At 44.2% G+C, this 23,085-nt stretch overlaps 1 protein-coding gene across 1 annotated transcript in view; it reads left to right on the forward strand.

Annotated features, from left to right (window-relative positions):
* The first annotated feature begins 13,105 nt into the window (after positions 1 to 13,105).
* LOC124711741 (zinc finger protein 503) overlaps positions 13,106 to 23,085 on the forward strand; it is a 292,925-nt gene continuing 282,945 nt past the window's right edge. The window contains exon 1 of the mRNA XM_047241952.1: positions 13,106 to 13,639. Coding sequence (XP_047097908.1) covers positions 13,499 to 13,639 — 141 coding nt within the window. The 5' untranslated portion in view covers positions 13,106 to 13,498. The remainder of the gene's footprint in view (positions 13,640 to 23,085) is intronic.

Raw genomic sequence — 23,085 nt, forward strand, 5'->3', positions numbered from 1 at the left:
AGCATTGAGTTCTAGACGTAGCAGTTCTGTCCTTTATTCTGTTAAACATTTTCTTACCCCTGTAAACTTTTCACAGACGTGAATTGGTAATATATGGGTCATTCAGCTTCCGACTCACGTTGCGCTCTAAATCCACCAATGGGACAACCTACTTCCATAAAAACCAAATAGCATATACAAAACACACATACAACATAGTCAGAACTACTAGACTTGCGTCCACGCAGAATGTTGTAGAGATAGCAACAATGCTTGTCCCAGCGTACCACGTGTATTGTATGTTCCACTGTTTTCCCGTCACTGTCTGATCCATATAATGACTCTGAGGAATGATGTCATTTCATGGACGTCGACGTTCCGTTAACAGGTGAACATGAGTGTATTTCGTAGACGCAACTGGAAATACTATAGGAATTTACAAATTTTGTGGTACCATTCACTGCATTTAAAGAAAAATTCAATGTCGACTGCAAGAAAAGGAAAGGCTCAGTGTTGTTAAATACAACATACTCCAAATAACCTCATCACAATTTCTGAGTAGAAATAAAAGAATAACTTTTATCAGTACCTATTTTACATCTATTGTATTAACAGTTAATGTCTTTATGAACTTGTCTGGTCCTAGCGACATTCCTGCGTTCGGTGATGTTAGTCTTAAAAGTCTCCACCAGTCAATAAATTATAATGAAGTTTTGTGGTCTGTATGCTTTAAAGTAGATCGTTTACAATGACATTTCATTTTACAGTAATGACAAAGACATTTCTGTCCTTTACCGTGCAATGGATCACACAACTGAGAAAATTTGAACTCATAACTTAGCTTCCGCACCTCGACGAATTAATAGTGTTAAGTATTTCGCACATACGCATCAAAGTATATGTTTGTAGAGTAGCATGATTACATTCATGACATTACATGGTTGTTTTAGTCCATTATTCTTATGGTTTGCAGGCACGTAAGACTTAATCACAGCGAATGCAAGATTACGATCTCGTTGGGCAAAAAGAAGCGATGCAACTGCTTTTTGGTAGTTTCTGTCCTTCTTACTGCCGGCCGCTATGGCCGAGCGGTTCTAGGCGTTTCAGTCCGGAACCGCGCTGCTGCTACGGTAGCAGGTTCGAATTCTGCCTCGGGCATGGCTGTGTGTGATGTCCTTAGGCTGGTTAGGTTTAAGTAGTTCTAAGTCTAGGGAACTGCTGACCTCATATGTTAAGTCCCATAGTGCTTAGAGCCATTTGAACTATTTATCCTTGTTACTGAATTTTTTTTCTCAAACCGTTCGGGCCATCGGATCAAAACAAACAAACTGAAGGATGAGTTAAAAATTGGTTTGCCCAGCTTAATGCGTCTGCATCCTCCGCACACGGTTCAAATGGTTCAAATGGCTCTGAGCACTATGGGACTTAACATCTGTGGTCATCAGTCCCCTAGAACTTAGAACTACTTAAACCTAACTAACCTAAGGACATCACACACGTCCATGCCCGAGGCAGGATTCGAACCTGCGACCGTAGCAGTCCCGCGGTTCCGGACTGAGCGCCTAGAACCGCTAGACCACCGCGGCCGGCTCCGCACACGGAAGCTAACCCACAATTACTATTGAATCCACTCATTGTACCATCTGTCAATGAACTTCTTTCCTTAATGCTTTCTCAAACTCTGTATTTACATAATGAAACTATCTGAAAAAGTTTTTCCACCAATAAGATGCTAAATCGGAATGTCTATGGGATGCAGAAAATATGTCATTTATTGCAGTGAAAGCCAATATAAACAAAATCTGAAATTACGTATCGACAAAAGAATACTATTCAGTAAATGTATGTGTTCCCTTTATTAATGTGTGCTACCATCAATTCGTCAACAGAGTATGTATGGAGACTCTAATGAGTGGTAGGAACAGCAACTTTTCTATCGGATGTAATTCGTATGTCCTTATTGTTTGGATTACACCACACCACGAACTATTTCATTAGTCAAAATTAACTTTGAACATCTGGGTTTCCGCTGCGGTTTAAATCAGGAATTTGATGTAGAATGCAAGCACATCAGTCTGAAAGAACAAGCCCAATGTGCAATATCGTTCCTCTGTTAATACGTAGTCAGAGGAATGTAGCATGGAGCGTTTGTTTATGTTGTTGAATTGAAAAATAACATCATAGTTTATTTTAAACAGCTATGTCTGTTTCATTCAGTGCTCATTCGATACCGTCCTAACCACAAGGATATATCTGAGGCATTAAACTTGCGGCTGTTTTGGTTCTCATTTATCTTTCTTACATATTTCAATACATTTCATTTCTTTTATTTCCAGTCTATGTCCCCTCCTCTACAATTTTATCCATTACCACATTAACAAGGCCTAGGATTTACTACAACAACTCATCTTCTCTCTTGATGATTGGGTCAACCAAGATACTATTAATGAAATTAAAAGTGAAACATAGAAATTTATTTTAGTTTAATGAGGATAACGAGAAGTAATTATAGAATACAAAGATGTAGCTTATTTTAGTATATTAATATCAGAGCTGAAAGAAAGCGATATATTTTCTAATATGAATTCCTCATATATTTCGTAATTTATTTAGGATATCGAGACAAAGTTCTCTGCAACTGATAGTACGCTAAGGACCCAGAATTTAACTGTAGCTTCAAGACTAACAACAATTTTTCAAGAGAAGAGCCATACATTTCCTAACGGCATACGACACGTCTCAAAGAGAGAAGTATCGTGATACGACGCTTCTAAGATCGTTAACCATTCTTGGAAATAGCCAGGGATTTTGCTACCTGTGAGCCAGACGTCCGTCCGTTTAAGACGGATTAACGTCCGATGGCGCATAAAACACAGAATGCAAACTGCATTGTGGCAGCGGACTGTATCTTGGCTATTTTACGAAATGTTACTCTGCAAACGTTGAAACGCATCATGACACTCTGTTCCTCTTGTTTCAGAATCTTGATGATTAAAAAATGAAAGATATCCAACGATTTAGTGGAATGCTTGCTCCTTTGTGTAATATCAGTTCATGAAAAGTTCGGCTTCATAGCTTCAACAGACCATGAAATATTGGAGGCGTCCTCCGCCTCCCCAGACAGCTTATTTTAATTTTGTCCCTTATGTGCAGTTAATGTCGTTCTTTATCTGTTCTTTCCATGTTTTATTTTATTTTAAATTAGTGTTTCACTGACTGTGTGACTCTACACAGTGATGTTTCTTCACACATTACACAGGAGGTAGGAAAGAAATAAGCCGTACCACCGTGGTAGAAAATGTAGTAGGTTCAAATGGCTCTGAGCACTATGGGACTTAACATCTGAGGTCATCAGTTCCCTAGAACTTAGGATTACTTAAACCTAACTAACCTAAGGACATCACACACATCCATGCCCGAGGCAGAATTCGAACCTGCGACCGTAACAGTCGCGCGGTTCCTGACTGAAGCGCCTAGAAGCGCTCGGCCACAGCGGCCGGCAAAATGTAGTAGGCATTCAGAATCTATAAGAAAAACAAATCGTAGCTTCGGTAAACGCGCTAGTGAAAACATACAGCCAGTAAAATTTAAAATAACGTCTTGATCCTAACAGATATGTTTATGGAATTTCTGTCAGTTTGCTACGGCGTTATAATGAGTAATTCAAAGTTCTCATATCAGTGGTCAAAGGGTGGCAAACAGGGAAAATTACGCACAGTAGTAGAGAAACATGCGTTTTACTTTCTTAAAAATCTCGACACATTCTTGAGAATCTTACGATTTATCAAATCTTTGATATGAAGCGGAAAAGTTTTATGCGTGGCAAAGTTACTTTCCAGTTTATCTAAGACTTTAAAGCATATTTGTTGACCTTGACCGTGTACTTCTTCCGTTCATTATGTCTCAAAAGCTAGAAATTCCGTTGTTTTTTCTCTAATGATAAACATTTCCTAACAGCTTTATTTCTTATGCTTGTGCACTAGCTAATGTAAGTTTTTGTCCCACGAAAAGTTCAACTGGGCGCCAATACCCTCGCCACGTCAGCTTTAACCTCAAGATATGTTTGCTAGATTACCTTTCACTTTTATTTAAAATTGTGTCAACAGGAATCCGAAGTGACCTTCCCAATAACTGTATGTTCTTCAGAAATCTCTATGCAGGGACTGTCACACGAAAGCTGTATAACTCCTCGTACTAAGTACATGGGTAATTCGGTGATGTATAGGCAAATGCAGATTCACGACGAGTTGTAAAGTGCGTAGGAAAGGTAATGGCTTTGTCTCCTTTTTTCCGCCGTATGATGTCAGAATCATCCAGGAACTCCGGCCTTCAAGGATGAACATCCCGCAATTGCTGCTGAATAATGCTTACATCACCCTACTGGCTATCGGTTTCTCTTGCTGTGATTCGTATGAAGTCAGACGAAATGACAACGGTGTATCTTCCGAAGTACCTAAAACCTGAACCGCTGATAGTATACAGACAATAAATTAACACCAGAGGCTTAATTGTCTACATAGGGCGCACATCCGTCTAAGACTAGTAACCTGAACTGTACTGGGTTACTGAAAACCTGAGTCCACAAGACTCTACGGAATCAGCAGCACCTCTGAAGACGTCGAAGGCAGCTCTGGGTGAAACGTTAGGAACACAGAAGTTGCATGGACCACGACCAACAACTAAGACAAGTGATCGTAAAAGCCTTCACAGGTATACTTAAAATACAATGCTCATGCTGTTAATTAATAAACACAACGTAACCAGTCACCATTTTATTCCGGACTTGATGACGTTTTGCACACTTAACCTTCAAGACAAGAGGAAGATCATTGCTTATATGAGATTTCGTAACTCTGGCTTGAAACATACAACTTCGTAATATACGTACATGTACGAGGGTTGGAACTTAAATAGTGGCAACTATTTATTTACAGCTCGTACAAAAGTCTCTAAGCTGGTCGTAGGTTGTGTTCCAAAAGTGAACAGCATAGAGACAGAAGTGACAACATTTTCTGCAGGACCTGAGCATCATATTGCAGGACAATGCTCAAGCACGTACAGTGCAGGCTGTTACTGATTTGTTTGAGTGATGGGGCTCCCAAGTGCTATAGCACCTAGTGCACTCCCCTGATCCCCTGACTTAAGCCCTTGTGAGTTCAACTCGATTTCTAAACTGAAGGAAACACTTCACGCTCGAACTGTCAACACAACTGGCTCTGCTAAAAGTATCCTACGACTTCTACATCGCTGGCAACGGGTTATACACAATGCTGTTCACTACTTTGAAGGTCAGTAAAACTTTGAAACACGTATCTCTTTTGTACGAGCTGTAAATAAATAGTTGCCACTACCAAAGTTCCAACCCTCGCATATGTACGTAATATTCGTATAAAGGGGACAGGTTGTTACTGAAAATCTCTGAAAGTTCCTTACTTCAAATTTCTATACCATCCCATAATGAAGATTTGGGCATACATCTTCTTGGCTGATTTACTTCAAATGTCTACATTCAGATGAAACAACGAAGAAAGTTAGTGAAAAATTAAATAACTAACAAACGAAATATATCGCGGTAAACTGACTGTAATTTCTAGCTAGAGAACAAATTACAGAGGCAATTCCCGTCTTGGATATAGTACCATTAGACGTCAGCAGATCGAGGGAAGAGCGAAAGCTCGAGAATGTGACAAAAATATTATTGCAAACTCTCATTTATTGATCACTTGCCGTTGTTACATATGACATAAGCCCTAGAAGATATTGTAGCCCATATTTTACGGTTATTTTAATTATTAAAGTGTCCAACGGCCTTGGCGCTGTGACAGCACCATTTTCCGTCATACTACAGAAGATAAGCGCTTTCGGGCTTGGCTACCACTGGGAAGGGTGACCGTCCGGGTTTGCCGAATGCTGTTGGCAAGCGGGGCGCACTTGGCCGTTGTCAGACCAACTGAGTAGCTACTTGATTGAGAAGTAGTGGCTACGATCACGAAATCTGGCAGCAGCAGGGAGCGCGATGTGTTGACCACATGCCCCTCCATGTCCGCAACCAGGGAGCCTATCGGCTGAGGATGACACGACGGTTGGTCGCTACCGTTGTTCCTTCCGAAGCCTGTTCGGTCGGAGAGTTTTAACTGTTAAAATCCACAGCACCATAGGAACGCTAAGGCAGGTCGTGGTTATGCGTAGCACCAACAGACGCCACTAGATCACGGACCGATCAAATTACCTAACGCAGCCCGAGATTTCCGAATAGTGTGATAAGCTGCTAGGACAGGTCGAGTCGTGCTCAAACATAGCCCTACATGAAACAGTGAAACCTGAATTGAAACAATAAAAGACAATTGCTTCGAAAACACAGTGAGATACTTATCGCAAAATGTAGTACCAGATGGAGCAATAATAATAGTGCACCCATAAAGCAGAAGATGTACTGATTCGTCGTTTTCAGTTGACACACTGTGATTCAAACATGCTCTGCGGCTTAAAGCGAGTGGAGTTTCCGATGAAGCTTGCATTCGCTGTAAGTACACTACACTGAAGAGCCAAAGAAACTGGTACACCCACCTTATATCATGTAGGGCCTCAGCGAACACGCAGAAGTGCCGCAGCACGACGTGGAATGGACTCGACTAATGTATGAAGTAGTGTAGGAGGAAACTGACAATATGAATCCTGAAGGGCTGTCCACAAATCCGTAAACGTGTGAGGGGGTGGAGATCGCTTCTGAACAACACGTTGCAAAATATTCCAGATGTGCTCAATAATGTTCATATCTGCCGACCGCTGTGACCGAGCCTTTCTAGGCGCTTCAGACCGGAACTGCGCTGCTGCTACGGTCGCAGGTTCGAATCCTGCCTCGGGCATGGATGTGCCTGATGTCCTTAGGTTAGTTAGGTTTAAGTAGTTCTAAGTCTGACCTGCCATATGTTAAAGTCCCATAGTGCTTAGAGCCGTTTGAACCATTGTTCATGTCTGTGGGGTTTGGTGGTTAGCGGAAGTGTTTAAACACCAGAAGAGTGTTCCTGGAGCGACTTTATAGCAATTCTAGGTGAATGGGGTGTCGCATTGTTCTGCTGGAAGTGCCAAAGTCCGTCGGAATGCACAATGGAGACGAGTGGATGCATGTTATAAGACAGGATGCTTTCGTCCGTGTCACCTGTCAGAGTCGTATCTAGGCGTATTAGAGGTCACATATCACTCTAACTTCACACGTCCCAAACTATTACATAGTCTGCACCAGCTTGAACGAGACTCGTCCGATTAGGAAACATGTTTCCAGTCATCAACTGCCCAATGTTTGTGAAGACGGGAACAGGCGAGGCGTAAAGCTTTGTGTCGTGCTGTCATTAAGGGTGCACGAGTGGGCTTTCAGCTCCAAAAGACAATATCAATGATGTTCCGTTAAATGGTTCGCTCGCTGACACTTGTTGATGGCCCAGCACTGAAATCTACAGCAATCTGCGGAAGAGTTGCACTTCTGTCACGTTGAATGATTCTCTTCAGCCGTCATTGGTCCCATTCTTGCAGGATCTTTTTTCGGTCCCAGCGATCTCGCAGATTTGATGTTTAGCTAGATTACTGATATTCAAGGTACACTCGTGAGATGGTCGAACGGGAAAATCACCACTTCACCGCTACCTCGGAGATGCTGTGTCCCATCGTTCGGACGCCGACTGTAACACCTTGTTCAGACTCACTTAAATCTTGATAACCTGTCATTTTAGCAGCAGTAACCGATCTAACAAGTGCGTCAGACACTTGTTTTTTTATGTAAACGTTGCCGACCGCAGCGCCGTATTCTGCCTGTTTACATCTACATACATACTCTGAAATCCACCATACGGTGCGTGGCAGAGGGTACCTCGTACCACAACTAGCATCTTCTCTCCCTGTTCCATTCCCAAACAGAACGAGGGAAAAATGACTGCCTATATGCCTCTGTACGAGCCCTAATCTCTCTTATCTTATCTTTGTGGTCTTTCCGCGAAATATAAGTTGGCGGCAGTAAAATTGTACTGCAGTCAGCCTCAAATGCTGGTTCTCTAAATATCCACAGTATCAATTCACGAAAAGAACGCCTCCTTTCCTCTAGAGACTCCCACCCGAGTTCCTGAAGCATTTCCGTAATTGTCGCGTGATTATCAAACCTACCAGTAACAAATCTAGCAGCCCGCCTCTGAATTGCTTCTATATCCCCCCTCAATCCGATGTGATAGGGATCCCAAACGCTCGAGCAGTACTCAAGAATAGGTCGTATTAGTGTTTTATAAGTGGTCTCCTTTACAGATGAACCACATCTTCCCAAAATTCTACCAATGAACCGAAGACGACTATCCGCCTTCCCCACAACTGCCATTACATGCTTGTCCCACTTCGTATCCCTCTACAATGTTACGCCCAAATATTTAATCGACGTGACTGTGTCAAGCGCTACATTACTAATGGAGTATTCAAACATTACAGGATTCTTTTTCCTATTCATCTGCATTAATTTACATTTATCTATATTTAGAGTTAGCTGCCTTTCTTTACAGCAATCAAAAATCCTGTCCAAGTCATCTTGTATCCTCCTATAGTCACTCAACGACGACACCTTCCCGTGCACCACAGCATCATCAGCAATCAGCCGCACATTGCTATCTACCCTATCCAAAAGATCATTTATGTACACTACTGGCCATTAAAATTGCTACACCAAGAAGAAATGTAGATGATAAACGGGTATTCATTGGACAAAAATACACTCCTGGAAATGGAAAAAAGAACACATTGACACCGGTGTGTCAGACCCACCATACTTGCTCCGGACACTGTGAGAGGGCTGTACAAGCAATGATCACACGCACGGCACAGCGGACACACCAGGAACCGCGGTGTTGGCCGTCGAATGGCGCTAGCTGCGCAGCATTTGTGCACCGCCGCCGTCAGTGTCAGCCAGTTTGCCGTGGCATACGGAGCTCCATCGCAGTCTTTAACACTGGTAGCATGCCGCGACAGCGTGGACGTGAACCGTATGTGCAGTTGACGGACTTTGAGCGAGGGCGTATAGTGGGCATGCGGGAGGCCGGGTGGACGTACCGCCGAATTGCTCAACACGTGGGGCGTGAGGTTTCCACAGTACATCGATGTTGTTGCCAGTGGTCGGCGGAAGGTGCACGTGCCCGTCGACCTGGGACCGGACCGCAGCGACGCACGGATGCACGCCAAGACCGTAGGATCCTACGCAGTGCCGTAGGGGACCGCACCGCCACTTCCCAGCAAATTAGGGACACTGTTGCTCCTGGGGTATCGGCGAGGACCATTCGCAACCGTCTCCATGAAGCTGGGCTACGGTCCCGCACACCGTTAGGCCGTCTTCCGCTCACGCCCCAACATCGTGCAGCCCGCCTCCAGTGGTGTCGCGACAGGCGTGAATGGAGGGACGAATGGAGACGTGTCGTCTTCAGCGATGAGAGTCGCTTCTGCCTTGGTGCCAATGATGGTCGTATGCGTGTTTGGCGCCGTGCAGGTGAGCGCCACAATCAGGACTGCATACGACCGAGGCACACAGGGCCAACACCCGGCATCATGGTGTGGGGAGCGATCTCCTACACTGGCCGTACACCACTGGTGATCGTCGAGGGGACACTGAATAGTGCACGGTACATCCAAACCGTCATCGAACCCATCGTTCTACCATTCCTAGACCGGCAAGGGAACTTGCTGTTCCAACAGGACAATGCACGTCCGCATGTATCCCGTGCCACCCAACGTGCTCTAGAAGGTGTAAGTCAACTACCCTGGCCAGCAAGATCTCCGGATCTGTCCCCCATTGAGCATGTTTGGGACTGGATGAAGCGTCGTCTCACGCGGTCTGCACGTCCAGCACGAACGCTGGTCCAACTGAGGCGTCAGGTGGAAATGGCATGGCAAGCCGTTCCACAGGACTACATCCAGCATCTCTACGATCGTCTCCATGGGAGAATAGCAGCCTGCATTGCTGCGAAAGGTGGATATACACTGTACTAGTGCCGACATTGTGCATGCTCTGTTGCCTGTGTCTATGTGCCTGTGGTTCTGTCAGTGTGATCATGTGATGTATCTGACCCCAGGAATGTGTCAATAAAGTTTCCCCTTCCTGGGACAATGAATTCACGGTGTTCTTATTTCAATTTCCAGGAGTGTATATTTACACAACGACTATCACAATGCTACAAATGATCCTTAAAGAGTGTACTATCTCATGGTAAGTCGCTAGATGACACGGCATAATAAAAACTGACCATCACAACTGACATGTGATTACATTTTCATGCAATTTGGGTGCATATATTCTGAGAAATCAGTACCCAGAACAACCACCTCTGGCCATAATAACAGCCTTGGTACGCCTGGGCATTGAGTCAAACAAAGCTTGGATGGCGTGTACAGGTACAGCTGCCCATGCTCCTTCAATACGATACCACAGTTCATCAAGAGTAGTGACTGGCGTATTGTGACGAGCTAGTTGCTCGGCCACCATTGACCAGACGTTTTCAGTTGGTGAGATATCTGGTGAATGTGATGGCCAGGGCAGCTGTCGAACATTTTCTGTATCCAGAAAGGCCCGTACAGGACCTGCAACATGCGGTCGTGCATTATGCTGCTGAAATGTAGGATTTCGCAGGGATCGAATGAAGGCTAGAGCCACGGGTCGTATTCATCTGAAATGTAACGTCCACTGTTCAAAGTGCCGTCAATGCGAACAAGAGGTGCCCGAGACGTGTGACCAATGGCACCCCATACCATTCCGCCGGGTGATACGCCGGTATGGCGATGACGAATACACGCTTCCAATGTGCGTTCACCGCGATTTCGCCAAACACGGGTACGACCATCATGATGCTGTAAACAGAACCTGGATTCATCCGAAAAAATGACGTTTTGCCATTCGTGCACCCATGTTCGTCGTTGAGTACACTATCGCAGGTACTCCTGTCTGTGATGCAGCGTCAAGGGTAACCGCAGTCACGGTCTCCGAGCTGATAGTCCATGGTGCTGCAAACGTCCTCGAACTCTTCGTGCAGATGATTGTTGTCTTACAAACGTCCCCATCTGTTCACTCATGGATCGAGACGTGGCTGCACGATCCGTTACAGCCATGCGGATAAGATGTCTGTCATCTCGACTGCTAGTGACACGAGGCGGTTGGCATCGAGCACGACGTTCCGTATTACCCTCGTGAACCTACCGATTCCATATTCTGACAACAGTCATTGGATCTCGACCAACGCGAGCAGCAATGTCGCGATACGATAAACCGCAATTACGATAGGCTACAATCCGACCTCTATCAAAGTCGAAAACATGATGGTACGCATTTCTCCTCCTTACACGAAGCATCAAAACAACGTTTCACCAGGCAACGCCGGTCAACTGCTGTTTGTGTGTGAGAAATCCGTTGGAAACTTTCCTCATGTCAGCACGTTGTAGGTGTCGCCAACCTTGTGTGAATGCTCTGAAAAGCTAATCATCTGCATATCACAGTATCTTCTTCCTGTCGGTTAAATTTCGCGTCTGTAGCACGTCATCTTCGTGGTGTAGCAATTTTGATGGCCAGTAGTGTAGATAGAAAACAATCACTGTATTTGAATACACGTAACCACACCGTTTTTTCTTACACTTGAGTATGTCATCAAGGCACAAGGGCAATTTCTTTGTGTGGCAGTTATTAAACATCCCAGGCAACGCAGGGCACTGCAGCTAATCTAGCTTTATTTCATGTTGGATCCTTCCTGTTTTTTAACCCTTTAGTGACCAAATTATTTCCAGAAGTTGTAGACGTTTTATGAGCACTTTATTGGGCTAAGAAACCATTCATAAAATCACAGTTTAAATCTTGAAAGTGAGAGTTTAGTCTACGGGTACAAAAAATTTGTGGGAACTATTGAGTTCACTAAGGTGATGTACTGTGGAACTCAGAGAAGTATGATGCTACACACAAAGGTACACGGCAGTTGCTACACATTATTTTTGTTATCTTTTCTTTGTTCTTGGTGCTACATTGGCGGCATCTTCTATTTGTTGTACCTTTTGTAAGCAAATGAGTTCCAACTTTCTCCAGATGAACTTCATCTGGTACTCCAGACACGCCTCTATTTGGTGTTTGAAAATGAACGGGCCTTACTCTTCACTTATCTTCTACATCTTCTGGTAAAGCGTACAAAATTCTGGAAACCTTATCTGGCCTCAGTCCACACATTCTAAACAATAAGAAACAAACAATAACTACCATGCCAATTGCACAGCCATATGCATTGCACTTCACAAAAGTTCAGTGGGAAAAATAGTTCCCACTAACTTACCTTGTATTAGTTACATAATTTTCAGTCAAATCAAGCAAACATACACGAATACTTATCTCCCTCGTAAATATAAAAGTAGATAAATACAGCACAAGTCATTTCAGACGCAAAAGGAAAGCACACTGTACAAAAAAACGCGGTAGCAGTGGAAACAGTGGCTCGTTTTCGCGCGGAAACTGTGCTTCTGCATTGATTGACTAACAAGGTAGAAATACAACCGCTTTCGCACACCCATTGACAATCTACATGTATTTAGCATACTCTAATAGAGATGACAGCACAAGGTAGAAGTGCGAAAACGGGTTACCACTGAACTTACAGCGAAAAGAAATAAGTGGGAACTATAGTTCCCACTGGTCACTAAAGGGTTTAAAGCAGCATTCACAGAAGTCACCGGCACCGGGAAGCCACAGTGTAGCCTCACAGTGTAGCCCATCCGTACGTCACAGCGCAGCCGACCACCTGTTGTTGGCGGGAGCGGCACCCGTACGTTTGGGCGGCGCGTCGCCGCGGGCGGCGTTCTCGGCCGATGGAGGTCAGCGGCGGCCGGCGGGGCTGTCGAGGGCGCGCCGAGGTGAGCGGCAGGTTGTCTACGTCACGACCAGCCTCTGCGGCGGTCGCTCCCCCGGCCGCGCCGGTGGAGGGGGCAGCGCACCGAGGATCCAGGTCGCAGGTAGCGCGGCCCGCAGTGTGCAGCCAGCCCCCGCAGAGGACGAGTCCCAGCGCGCCGCGAGCCGCGACCCGCCCGCCCTGGAATGCGCGCTCACACGTTGCCGCTGCCGCCCTTCTGGAGCTCGCGGACCCTGCCCTCCACGCGACCCGTTCCTTGATCGCCGTCCTCACGGCACGGCTGCGCGTCTCGAACGCGACCGGGCGTCTTCCCTTGCGCCGCAAAACCTGAAGACTCAGCTCTTCCCAAAACTACCTTCGTTGACTCTTTTTTTCGGAACTAGTGAGTTGTGTATCGCCTGTTACTCTCTCCCTGAAACTTCTAGCCTGTACCGTGCTCGATTTACGTCGCTTGTGCTACGTGTGTTGCCGCGGCGTGATTTCTCGTTGTCCCGCGACTGCGGCGGACGCTACGCCTGGAACAGTGTCCGCAGTGGGAGCTATGCGCAGCGCCTAGCAGCGCGGCAACCGACACTGCATAGCCGTACCTGCCACGAGCAACGCGACAGCTGCCGGTCGCCGCGATGAGGAAGGACATGAAGAAGTCCTCCTACTACGTGTGGTTCCTGGGCGCGCAGGAGGCCAAGGGCCTGCGAGGCCCGGAGTACATCCTGCCCGCGCTCAGCACTCTCATCGCCCGCGAGAGGGAAGTGGAGCCCTTCAAGGTGAGAGCCCAACCCACGAATTTAGGGTAGCTGTGGGACAGGAAGTACATGTGTTGCGCGATACCACGGTTCTAATTTTCTACCATACCTAAACTTTCCTTGGTCAAGTGGCGACACGAGACGTAACGTAAACAAAGGTCACTGTTCAACGACGGGTAGCATTCATTTCACGCTAGGTGAGGAGAGCCCTACGTCAACGTGACGTAGGCACGCGTCAGGCGTCATCATGAGTTTTACAAGTTGTCCTATCGACTGTTGTGTGCGTCTTGAATCTGTTCATTGTTCTTAGTTGATTTACAACATGAAGGCAAAATTAAATCGATCTAGATGGTTTACTATTTCCAGCAACATTCGGAATTACTTCGAACTTCAGTTTCTCACTTTAACGTTTCTGCCCACATGAATTATGTACAGTTCATTGGCTTTTATAAAAATACGAAACACTTTAATTTCTCCCTATTTCACATTTTTATCTACATGATTTATGCACGATTAATCGGACTAAAAAATGCCTAGACACTTTCGTTATGGTTACGATTCCTTCATTCAGATATTCGTTATGTTCATGAAACACACAATAACATCTCACATTCATTGGATTGCAGCTTAATAATTAATTATTCCATGTTTCTATCCACAGGATTTAGACACGATTCGTCGGATTCTAAAAAAATTTCAGGCTAGAAAAATAACAAGACACTTTCGTTATGGTTATGATTCCTTCATTCAGATATTCGTTATGTACATGAAACACACAATAATATCCCACATTCTTTGGATTGCAGCTTAATAATTAATTATTTCACGTTTATATCAACACTATTTATGGACGATTCATCGGATTTAAAAAAAAAATTGACTAAAAGCTTTTTTTTTTACCTTCATTATGGTTCCTTTGTTCAGACATTCATTATGTTCGTGAAACACACAATACCATCCCAAATTGTTGGGATTACAGCTTAAAAATTAATTCAACTGGGATGAGCGTAACAGATAACTCCTGTCACATCGTTTGTACACATGTATTTACAATTTACATTTAGCTTTGACGTTATCGGTACAACCGCAAAGATCGATTTATGCACTCATGTAGTCGATTTAGGTTATTTACGTCACGATGACGTACTGTTACGTCACTATGACGTAGGGTTCTCCTCACCTAGTGTGAGATGAACGCTACCCTTCAACGACAGGTCGTCGACGAATTTAACCGAGGCTGAGAACTAGTTTAGTCGAATAAGCAAGAAGAAGCACAAGGAGAGTGGGTCTGTTAAAGAAGTAACGGTATGGGGAATCCATGCAACACACAAATCTGGATGGCTCAAAGGAGATTTGAAACCTGCGACTCCTGAATGCCATTCCAGTTTCATAGGCAGTGCACCAGTTGCAAAGGCACTACACAGAGTTGCTGACCAGAAGTACGTCGCTGGCTGCACTAAAGGGAAGACAAGCCCGAATCTACGACTATGCATCGGTGACCTTTCCTTGCTGCAGATGTCTGACTTACACACTAACAAGGGAACCTCCCCATCGCACCCCCCTCAGATTTAGTTATAAGTTGGCGCAGTGGATGGGCCTTGGAAAACTGAACACAGTTCAATCGAGAAAACAGGAAGAAGTTGTGTGGAACTATGAAAAAAAATAAGCAAAATATACAAACTGAGTAGTCCATGTGCAAGATAGGCAACATCAAGGAGAATGTCTGCTCAGGAGCGCCGTGGTCCCGTGGTTAGCGTGAGCAGCTGCAGAACGAGAGGACCTTCGTTCCAGTCGTCCCTCGAGTGAGAAGTTTAATTTATTTTATTTAATTTATGATTATCACATCCACAAGAAAGCCTTAATCGGGCAAGGTAGAAGAATCTTTTTACCCATTCGCCAAGTGTACAAGTTGGGTGGGTCGACAACATATTCCTGTCATGTGACGCACATGCCGTCACCAGTGTCGTATAGAATATATCACACGTGTTTTCCTGTGGAGAAATAGGTTGACCTATGACCTTGGGATCAAATGTTTTCGATACCCATTGGAAAGGCACGTCCTTTCGTCTACTAATCGGACGGTTTTGCGGTGCGGTTGCAAAACACAGACACTAAACTTATTACAGTGAACAGAGACGTCAATGAACGAACGGACAGATCATAACTTTGCGAAAATAAACAAAGTAAACTTGTCACTCGAGGGAAGACTTGAACCAAGGAGCTCTCGTTCCGCAGCTGCCCACGCTAACCACGGGACCACGGCGCTCCTGAGCTCACACTGTCCTTGATGTTGCCTATCTTGCGCATGGACTACTCAGTTTGTATAATTTGCTTATTTTTTCATAGTTCCACACAACTTCTTCCTGTTTTCTCGATTGAGCTGTGTTCAGTTTTCCAAGGCCTATCCACTGTGCCAACTTATAACTAAATCTGAGGAGGGTGCGATGAGGAGGTTCCCTTGTAAGGTGACAAAAATCACTGGTTAGCTCCTACTATCGTGTCGGAACTTTTTCCCAGCTTACGACGACAACTCGACTTAGCATGGACTCAGCTAGTCGTTCGAAATTCCCTGCAGAAATGTTGGGCCGAACTGCCTCTACAGCCATCCATAACTGCGAAATTGTTGCCGGTGCAGGATTTTTGTGCACGAAATGACCTCTCGATTATGTGCCACAAACGTTCGACGGGATCATGTCAGGCGATCTGGGAGGCGAATCATTCGCTCGAATTGTCGACAATGTTCTTCAAACCAGTGGGGCGCAACTGTAGCCCAGTGACATAGCGCATTGTTATCCACAAAAATTCCATCGTTGTTTTTGAACATGGAGTTCATGAATGGATGAAAATGGTCTTCGAGTAGCCGAACACAACCTTTTCCAGTCAACAGTTCGGTTCAGTTGGAACAGACCCAATCGATTCCATGGAAACACAGCCAACGCCATTATCGAGCCACCATAAGCTTTCACAGTGTCTTGTTGACAAGTTGGGTCTATGGCTTGGTGGGGTCTGCGCCACAGTTGTACCCAGTCATCAACTCTAACCAACTGAAATAGTGACTCATCTGACCGGGCCACTGTTTTCCAGTCGTCTAGGATCCAATCGATATGGTCGCGAGCCCAGAGGAGAGGCGCTGTAGGCTGTCATGCTGTTAGCAAAAGCTCTCTCATCAGTCGGTCTGCTGCCATAGCCCATTAACGACAAATTTCGCCGCACTGTCTAAGGGATACGATCGTCGTACTTCCCACATTGATTAGTGCTGTTATTTCGCGCAGTGTTGGTTGTCTGATAGCACAGACAACTCTACGCAAAAGCCGCTGCTCTCGTTCGCTAAGTGAAGGCCTAGTATTGTAGGCACACTCTTGAAGCTTTTGGATCTTGGCATATTGAATTCCCTAATTATATCCGAAATAGAATGTCTCATGCGTCAGCTCCACCTACCATTCCGCGTACAAAGAATGTTAATTCCTGTTGTGCGGCCATCAATGTACTGCCCCTTTATACTTTGTGTACGAAACACTACCGCCATCTGTATATGTGCATATCGCTATTCCATGACTATTGTCATCTCAGTGTAAGCTTTTCTTAGTAAAGGAGCTACGATGGGCATAAATTGAACAAAGGTCACAGTTTAACGTCATGTCGTCGACGTCGTTATTAGAGACGGAGAACTAGTTTACTCGAATAAGGATGAAATAGTACAATGACAGTGACCTTGTCAAAGAAGTTATTCTAGTGTCCGCTTCAAACGATATGGCGCAGCTATGAAGCACAAAAATCTGGATGGCTCAATGGAGATTTGAAACCTGCGGCTCCTGAATGCCAGCCCAGTGTCATAGCCAGTGCGCCATTTCACACAGGAATTATACACAGTTACTGAAGAAAAGTACATTGCTTGTTTCACTAAAGGACAGGAGAACACCGAATATACGACCACGTTTTACTGACGTTTGGTTGCGTTAGATGTGTGGGCTGTAGTCTAAACTCCAATTCAGTCGCTTTCCTTGTACTCGAGACACACAGAGCTCCTATGTAGCCACATGCTATTAAATAATATTAATAGCGTGATATCCGAAGTACCTCGGGACATGACGATTTTTTTGTCACGGGGATATCTCCGTAGCCTAAAGGTCGGCGATTCTGCTTTCGATGCAGAAAGAGCCGGTTTCGATTCTCGGTGGTTCGTCAGATATTTTTCTGAGGGAGGTTTGGTAGGGGATCCCTCAGCCTCGTGGAGCCAAATGAGAAGCTGCTTGAATAAAGTAGTGACGCCACCAATCGGAGTTCTCTGCTGGCGATAACGGATGGAGAGACTGGCGACTCGGTGATGATACGTCCCACGAGCACAGATCCCTCCTCTTACTGCCTTGTGGGCAGCAGACGGCTAGTCGGGGGAGGATTAAGGCTTCTTTCCTGAGTATAAAATGTCTGAAACGATTTAGAGGAATCACGGAAAACCTACATCAGGATGGCCGGACTCGGGTTTGAACCGTCGTCCTCCCGAATGCTAGTCCAGTGTGCCTCGATAATTGTAGAAGGGGGAGGGAAGGAAGATATGAAGGCTGAGGTTTGTGTACCTATCGACACGTGAAGGAAACTATCTCAGAACCATGGGGAAGCAAATCAATGGTAGCTTCGGCTAAAGAACATTCCCTGTACCTAAGTACATTTGATTAGGAAGGCGTTACGTGAGTGCGTAGACAAACACTCATGAAGCACCAGTCACGGCGACGAAATGTTGGAGAAAATTTTACCGAAGACGATGCGATACTCCAGCCAAGAAAGCCCCAAGCCTCATCTGATTATTATCTCAGTAGGAATATGTAGTATTTGGACCACCAATGACTACAAAAGTGTGTACAGAAAGATAAAACGTCTGTGTGCGGACCATACAAAGTGGTGAAGAGTAGTATCATGTGGACTGCAAGCAGTGGGTGAATATCTGAAACGCCTTGTGACACATAATAACTACTTTCATAACTGGTCATGTTATTTTATTATGTTTAAAAGACGTCTTCTCGTGCTACATTTTAACAAGTACTGCAGCAGCACAAAGGAACGGTGCTCATAGCCTCGCTCAGCGGAAATGCCGTCGGCGTAACTCGGCGCACTACAAGGGCAGTTACACCCAGTGGACTCTGTTTGGTAATGGAAATTGTGGCCTCTTGTGCTGGGGTCCTGTGGATCTGGAAGAGGAACCGTTCTCTCTGTCCGTAAAATAACGATACTTTCGCACGGCTCCTGAGGACAACGCGTCAAACAAGAGAGGAGGGAGGGGGGACATGGGGCAGGTGCGGCAGTATTGTATCCTGCTGCCATTTCCGCGTATCCTTGTTAAGCGGCAGGAAGCAGTTAACGCTGTGTTCTATGCTGACCGCATGCGCAAAGCAGTTGTCCACGGCCACGCAAGCGATACAGGACCTCGCGATTTTCTCCATACTGGGGCCCCTAACACCATCACTGCAATCAATGTTACTGATGCGTTTTTAAATCCACTTAACATTTTTTCACCCATATTCACAAGTGGTACACTTATTTATTACAGCGCTGTATTATGAAAACATTGTATAGTGTAAATAATCATCTTCGTGTGTGCGTTGGCTTTCTCGCAGTATTTTACGTCTGTTGTTTTTGTTTGTTTCATGAAGATTCTGGTACTGATTCCACATGGTACACAAAACGGGTCAGCAACGAAAAAAGCGTTCCAAATTTAAAAGAACGCAAAATTCCCAAGATGGGTAAAGTTTTGTAGAAGTTAGCAATATAGTGCGTACTTCAATGCGAGAAGATTTTAATAATTTACACAACGAAACAGTGTCTGGAAATCTGGCACAGAACCCAAAGGGATTCTGGTCATACATAAAGCACATCAGTTTGAAGACGCAATCAATACCTTCACTGCGCGATAACAACGGCGAAGTCACTGATGACAGTGCCACTAAAGCAGAGTTATTAAACAAGGCTTTCCGAAATTCCTTCACCAAAGTAGACGAAATAAACAATCCTGCATTTCAATCAAAAACAACTGCAAAGATGAGAAGCATGGAAGTAGATATCCTCGGTGTAGCAAAGCAGCTTAAATCACTTAATCAAGGCAAGGCCTCCGGTCCAGATTGTCTACCAGTCAGATTCCTTTCAGAGCATGCTGATACAATAGTTCCATATTTAGCAATCATATACAGCCGCTCGCTCACAGAAAGACCCGTACCTAAAGAGTGAAAAATTGCTCAAGTCGCAGCAATACTCGAAAAGGGAAGTAGAAGTAATTCGCTGAATTACAGACCCATATCACTAACGCCGATTTGCTGCAGGGTTTTGGAACATATAATGTATTCGAACGTTATGAAATACCTCAAAGAAACCGATTTATTGACACACAGTCAGTACGGATTCCGAAAATATCGTTCTTGTGAGACACAACCAGCTCTTTATACTCATGAAGTAATAAGTGCTATCGACGGGGTATGTCAAATTGATTCCACATTTTTAGATTTCCAGAAGGCTTTCGACACCGTTCCTCACAAGCGCCTCCTAACCAAACTTCGTACCTATGGAATATGTAATCAGTTGTGCGACTGGATTCGTGATTTCCTATCAGAAAGGTCACAGTTCGTAGTAATAGACGGAAAGTCATCGAGTAAAAGAGAAATAATATCCGGCGTTCCCCAAGGAAGTGTTATAGGTCGTCTACTGTTCATGATCTATATTAACGACATAGCAGACATCTCAGTAGATGACTTAGATTATTTGCAGATGATGGTGTCATTTACAGTCTTGTAAAATCATCAGATGACCTAAACGAATTACAAAATGGTTTAGGTAAGATATCTGTATGGTGCGAAAAGTGACAATTGACCCTAAATAAAAAACAGTGTGAAGTTATTCACGTGAGTACCAAAAGAAATCAGCTAAATTTCGATTACGCTATAAGTCACACAAATATGAAGACTGTAAATTCAACTAAATATTTAGGGATTACAATTACAAATAACTTAACTTGGAACGATCACATAGATAATGCTGTGGGTAGAGCAAACCAGACTGCGATTCATTGGCAGAATACTTAGAAGGTGCAACAGGTCTAGTAATTAGATTGCTTACACCACGCTTGTCCGTCCTATTCTGGAGTATTGCTGTGAGGTGTAGGATCGGCATCAGGTGGCACTGACGGATGACATCGAAAAAGTACAAAGAGAGGGGGGCTCGTTTTGTATTATCCCGAAATAAGGGAGATAGTGCCACAGACATGATAGGTGAATTGGGGTGGCAATCATTAAAACAAAGGTGTTCTTTGTTGAGACGGGATCTCCCCATGAAATTTTAATCACTAGCTTTCTCTTCCGATTACGAAAACATTCTGTTGGCACCCACCTACCTAGGGACAAATGATCATCACGATAAAATAAGAGAAATCAGGGCTCGTACAGAAAAATTTAAGTCCTAGTTTTTCCCGCGCGTCGTTCGAGAGTGGAATGGTAGAGAGATAGCTTGAAGGTGGTTCATTGAACCCTCTGCCAGGAACTTTATTGTGAATAACAGAGTAATCACGTAGATGTAGATTCAAAGTCGCAAACTTTAGTCCAGAAAGGTTCCCAATACTCAGAAAAACGTATTTTCTGTAACTTGTCAGCAAACAAAAGCATTTACGGATTGATGAAGTCTTTTTAAGAGAAGCCTAAAACATTTATTGGTGGTCAACTCTTTTGAAACCATTGACGAAATTCGTAGGAGAACCGATAGATGCTTATGTCATCAATGATATGAGATTATACGAGAAAATCCTACACTTGCACATCTTCAGTGGAGTAATGTGATCAGTGTAAATAACCTGACTACCTAAATCGCTCCAGGCAAATGCCGGGATGGATTCTTTCAAAATGTACGGCCGATTTCCTTCCCCATCCTTAACGGGGCAATCCGAGTCTGTGATCCGTCTCTGACGATCTCGTTCTCTACAAGACATGAAAAATTATTCCTTCTTCTTCTTTTAGTAACCTGCCAACTTATTTTCTGCTTGATAATCCGGGATTACAGTAGCCTGAAAAGTAACCCATGAACCCCGGTGTATTGTACACTTACTTGTTTATTTTTGTTGTTACCTGTTAAACGAAGGTATGTGTAAGAATTTCTTTTACTTATTCGACATCCACCTGGAATATCACGGTTTTTTGGAAATTTCGTATCCCTGTTTTGTGGCATGTTTCACATTCTTGAGGATATACTCACTGTGAATCCATGCAACAAAAAGTACATAAAAATAAAAATAAAAAAGATGTCGGGAGGTACATTGTACCGTCTTTGGACGTCTGATAGGTGAAAAAGTAAGAGAGAAGTGAGCAACATGAATGTGTATTTCAAGACATAAACGCTGATTCAACTTTGTAGCACTTTAAAATTGTCTACAGACTGAACCAGGATTTCACCGACAAACTGGCAGATGTGGTAGTGTGGACTAACACAAGAAAAAAAAGTATAGTACACATATGCTCTGAAATGCATTCCTTAAGATATATGAGCACTTGTTCATCTTCGATACTGAGAGACACAGCTTTTCTACTGAAGGCTCTTTGCTTTGCAAAGTTTCGGAGGTGGTAGTATGCATCGAAACAAGAAAAAAATTCCGGTAAACATGAGCTCTAAAATGCACTCCTTAAGAGCTATGAGCACTTTTTCGGTAGAAGAGAATTGTTTCACGGTACCGAAGAGAAATAAGTGCTCATAGTTCTTTAGGAATGCATTTTAGATCCCATGTTTACCGGACATCTTTTTTTCTCGTGTTCGTCCACAGCGCCACATCTGAAAATTTGTGTATTGAATTCTGGATAACCTTTATACTCGACCGCAGCTAGAACTCTACCCCTAACCTGCCGCGGCCAGTGCTCTAGCGAATTTCCGAGCACCGCGACCACGGAAACATGAACGATCTGTCGCATATGGCAACGGTTTAAAGCCAATGCACACAGTAATGTGAAAAATCGTAGAAGTGCCTGACGAAAGCCTGTATAGCACATTTCATTTAGATGGTTGGTACAATGCCAGTCCTTTGCAGAAACAGTATAGAACAGGAAGATGTGAGAGAACATACTGCGATAACAAAACACTTTCTCTTACTATAACCAACTGTCAGCGATGATTTTACTTCAGTTTAATCTACCAGGTGATCAAAAAGTCAGTATAAATTTGAAAACTGAATTAATCACGGAATAATGTAGACAGAGAGGTACAAATCGACACACATGCCTGGAATGGCATGGGGTTTTATTAGAACCAAAAAAAAAAAAAAAAAAAACAAAAGATCAAAAAATGTCCGACAGATGGCGCTTCATCTCATCAGAATAGCAATAATTAGCATAACAAAGTAAGACAAAGCAAAGATGATGTTCTTTACAGGAAATGCTCAATATGTCAAATGGTTCAAATGGCTCTGAGCACTATGCGACTTAACTTCTGAGGTCATCAGTCGCCTAGAA

Source organism: Schistocerca piceifrons, chromosome 8 (assembly GCF_021461385.2).
Source record: "Schistocerca piceifrons isolate TAMUIC-IGC-003096 chromosome 8, iqSchPice1.1, whole genome shotgun sequence".
Taxonomy (NCBI): Eukaryota; Metazoa; Arthropoda; class Insecta; order Orthoptera; family Acrididae; genus Schistocerca; species Schistocerca piceifrons.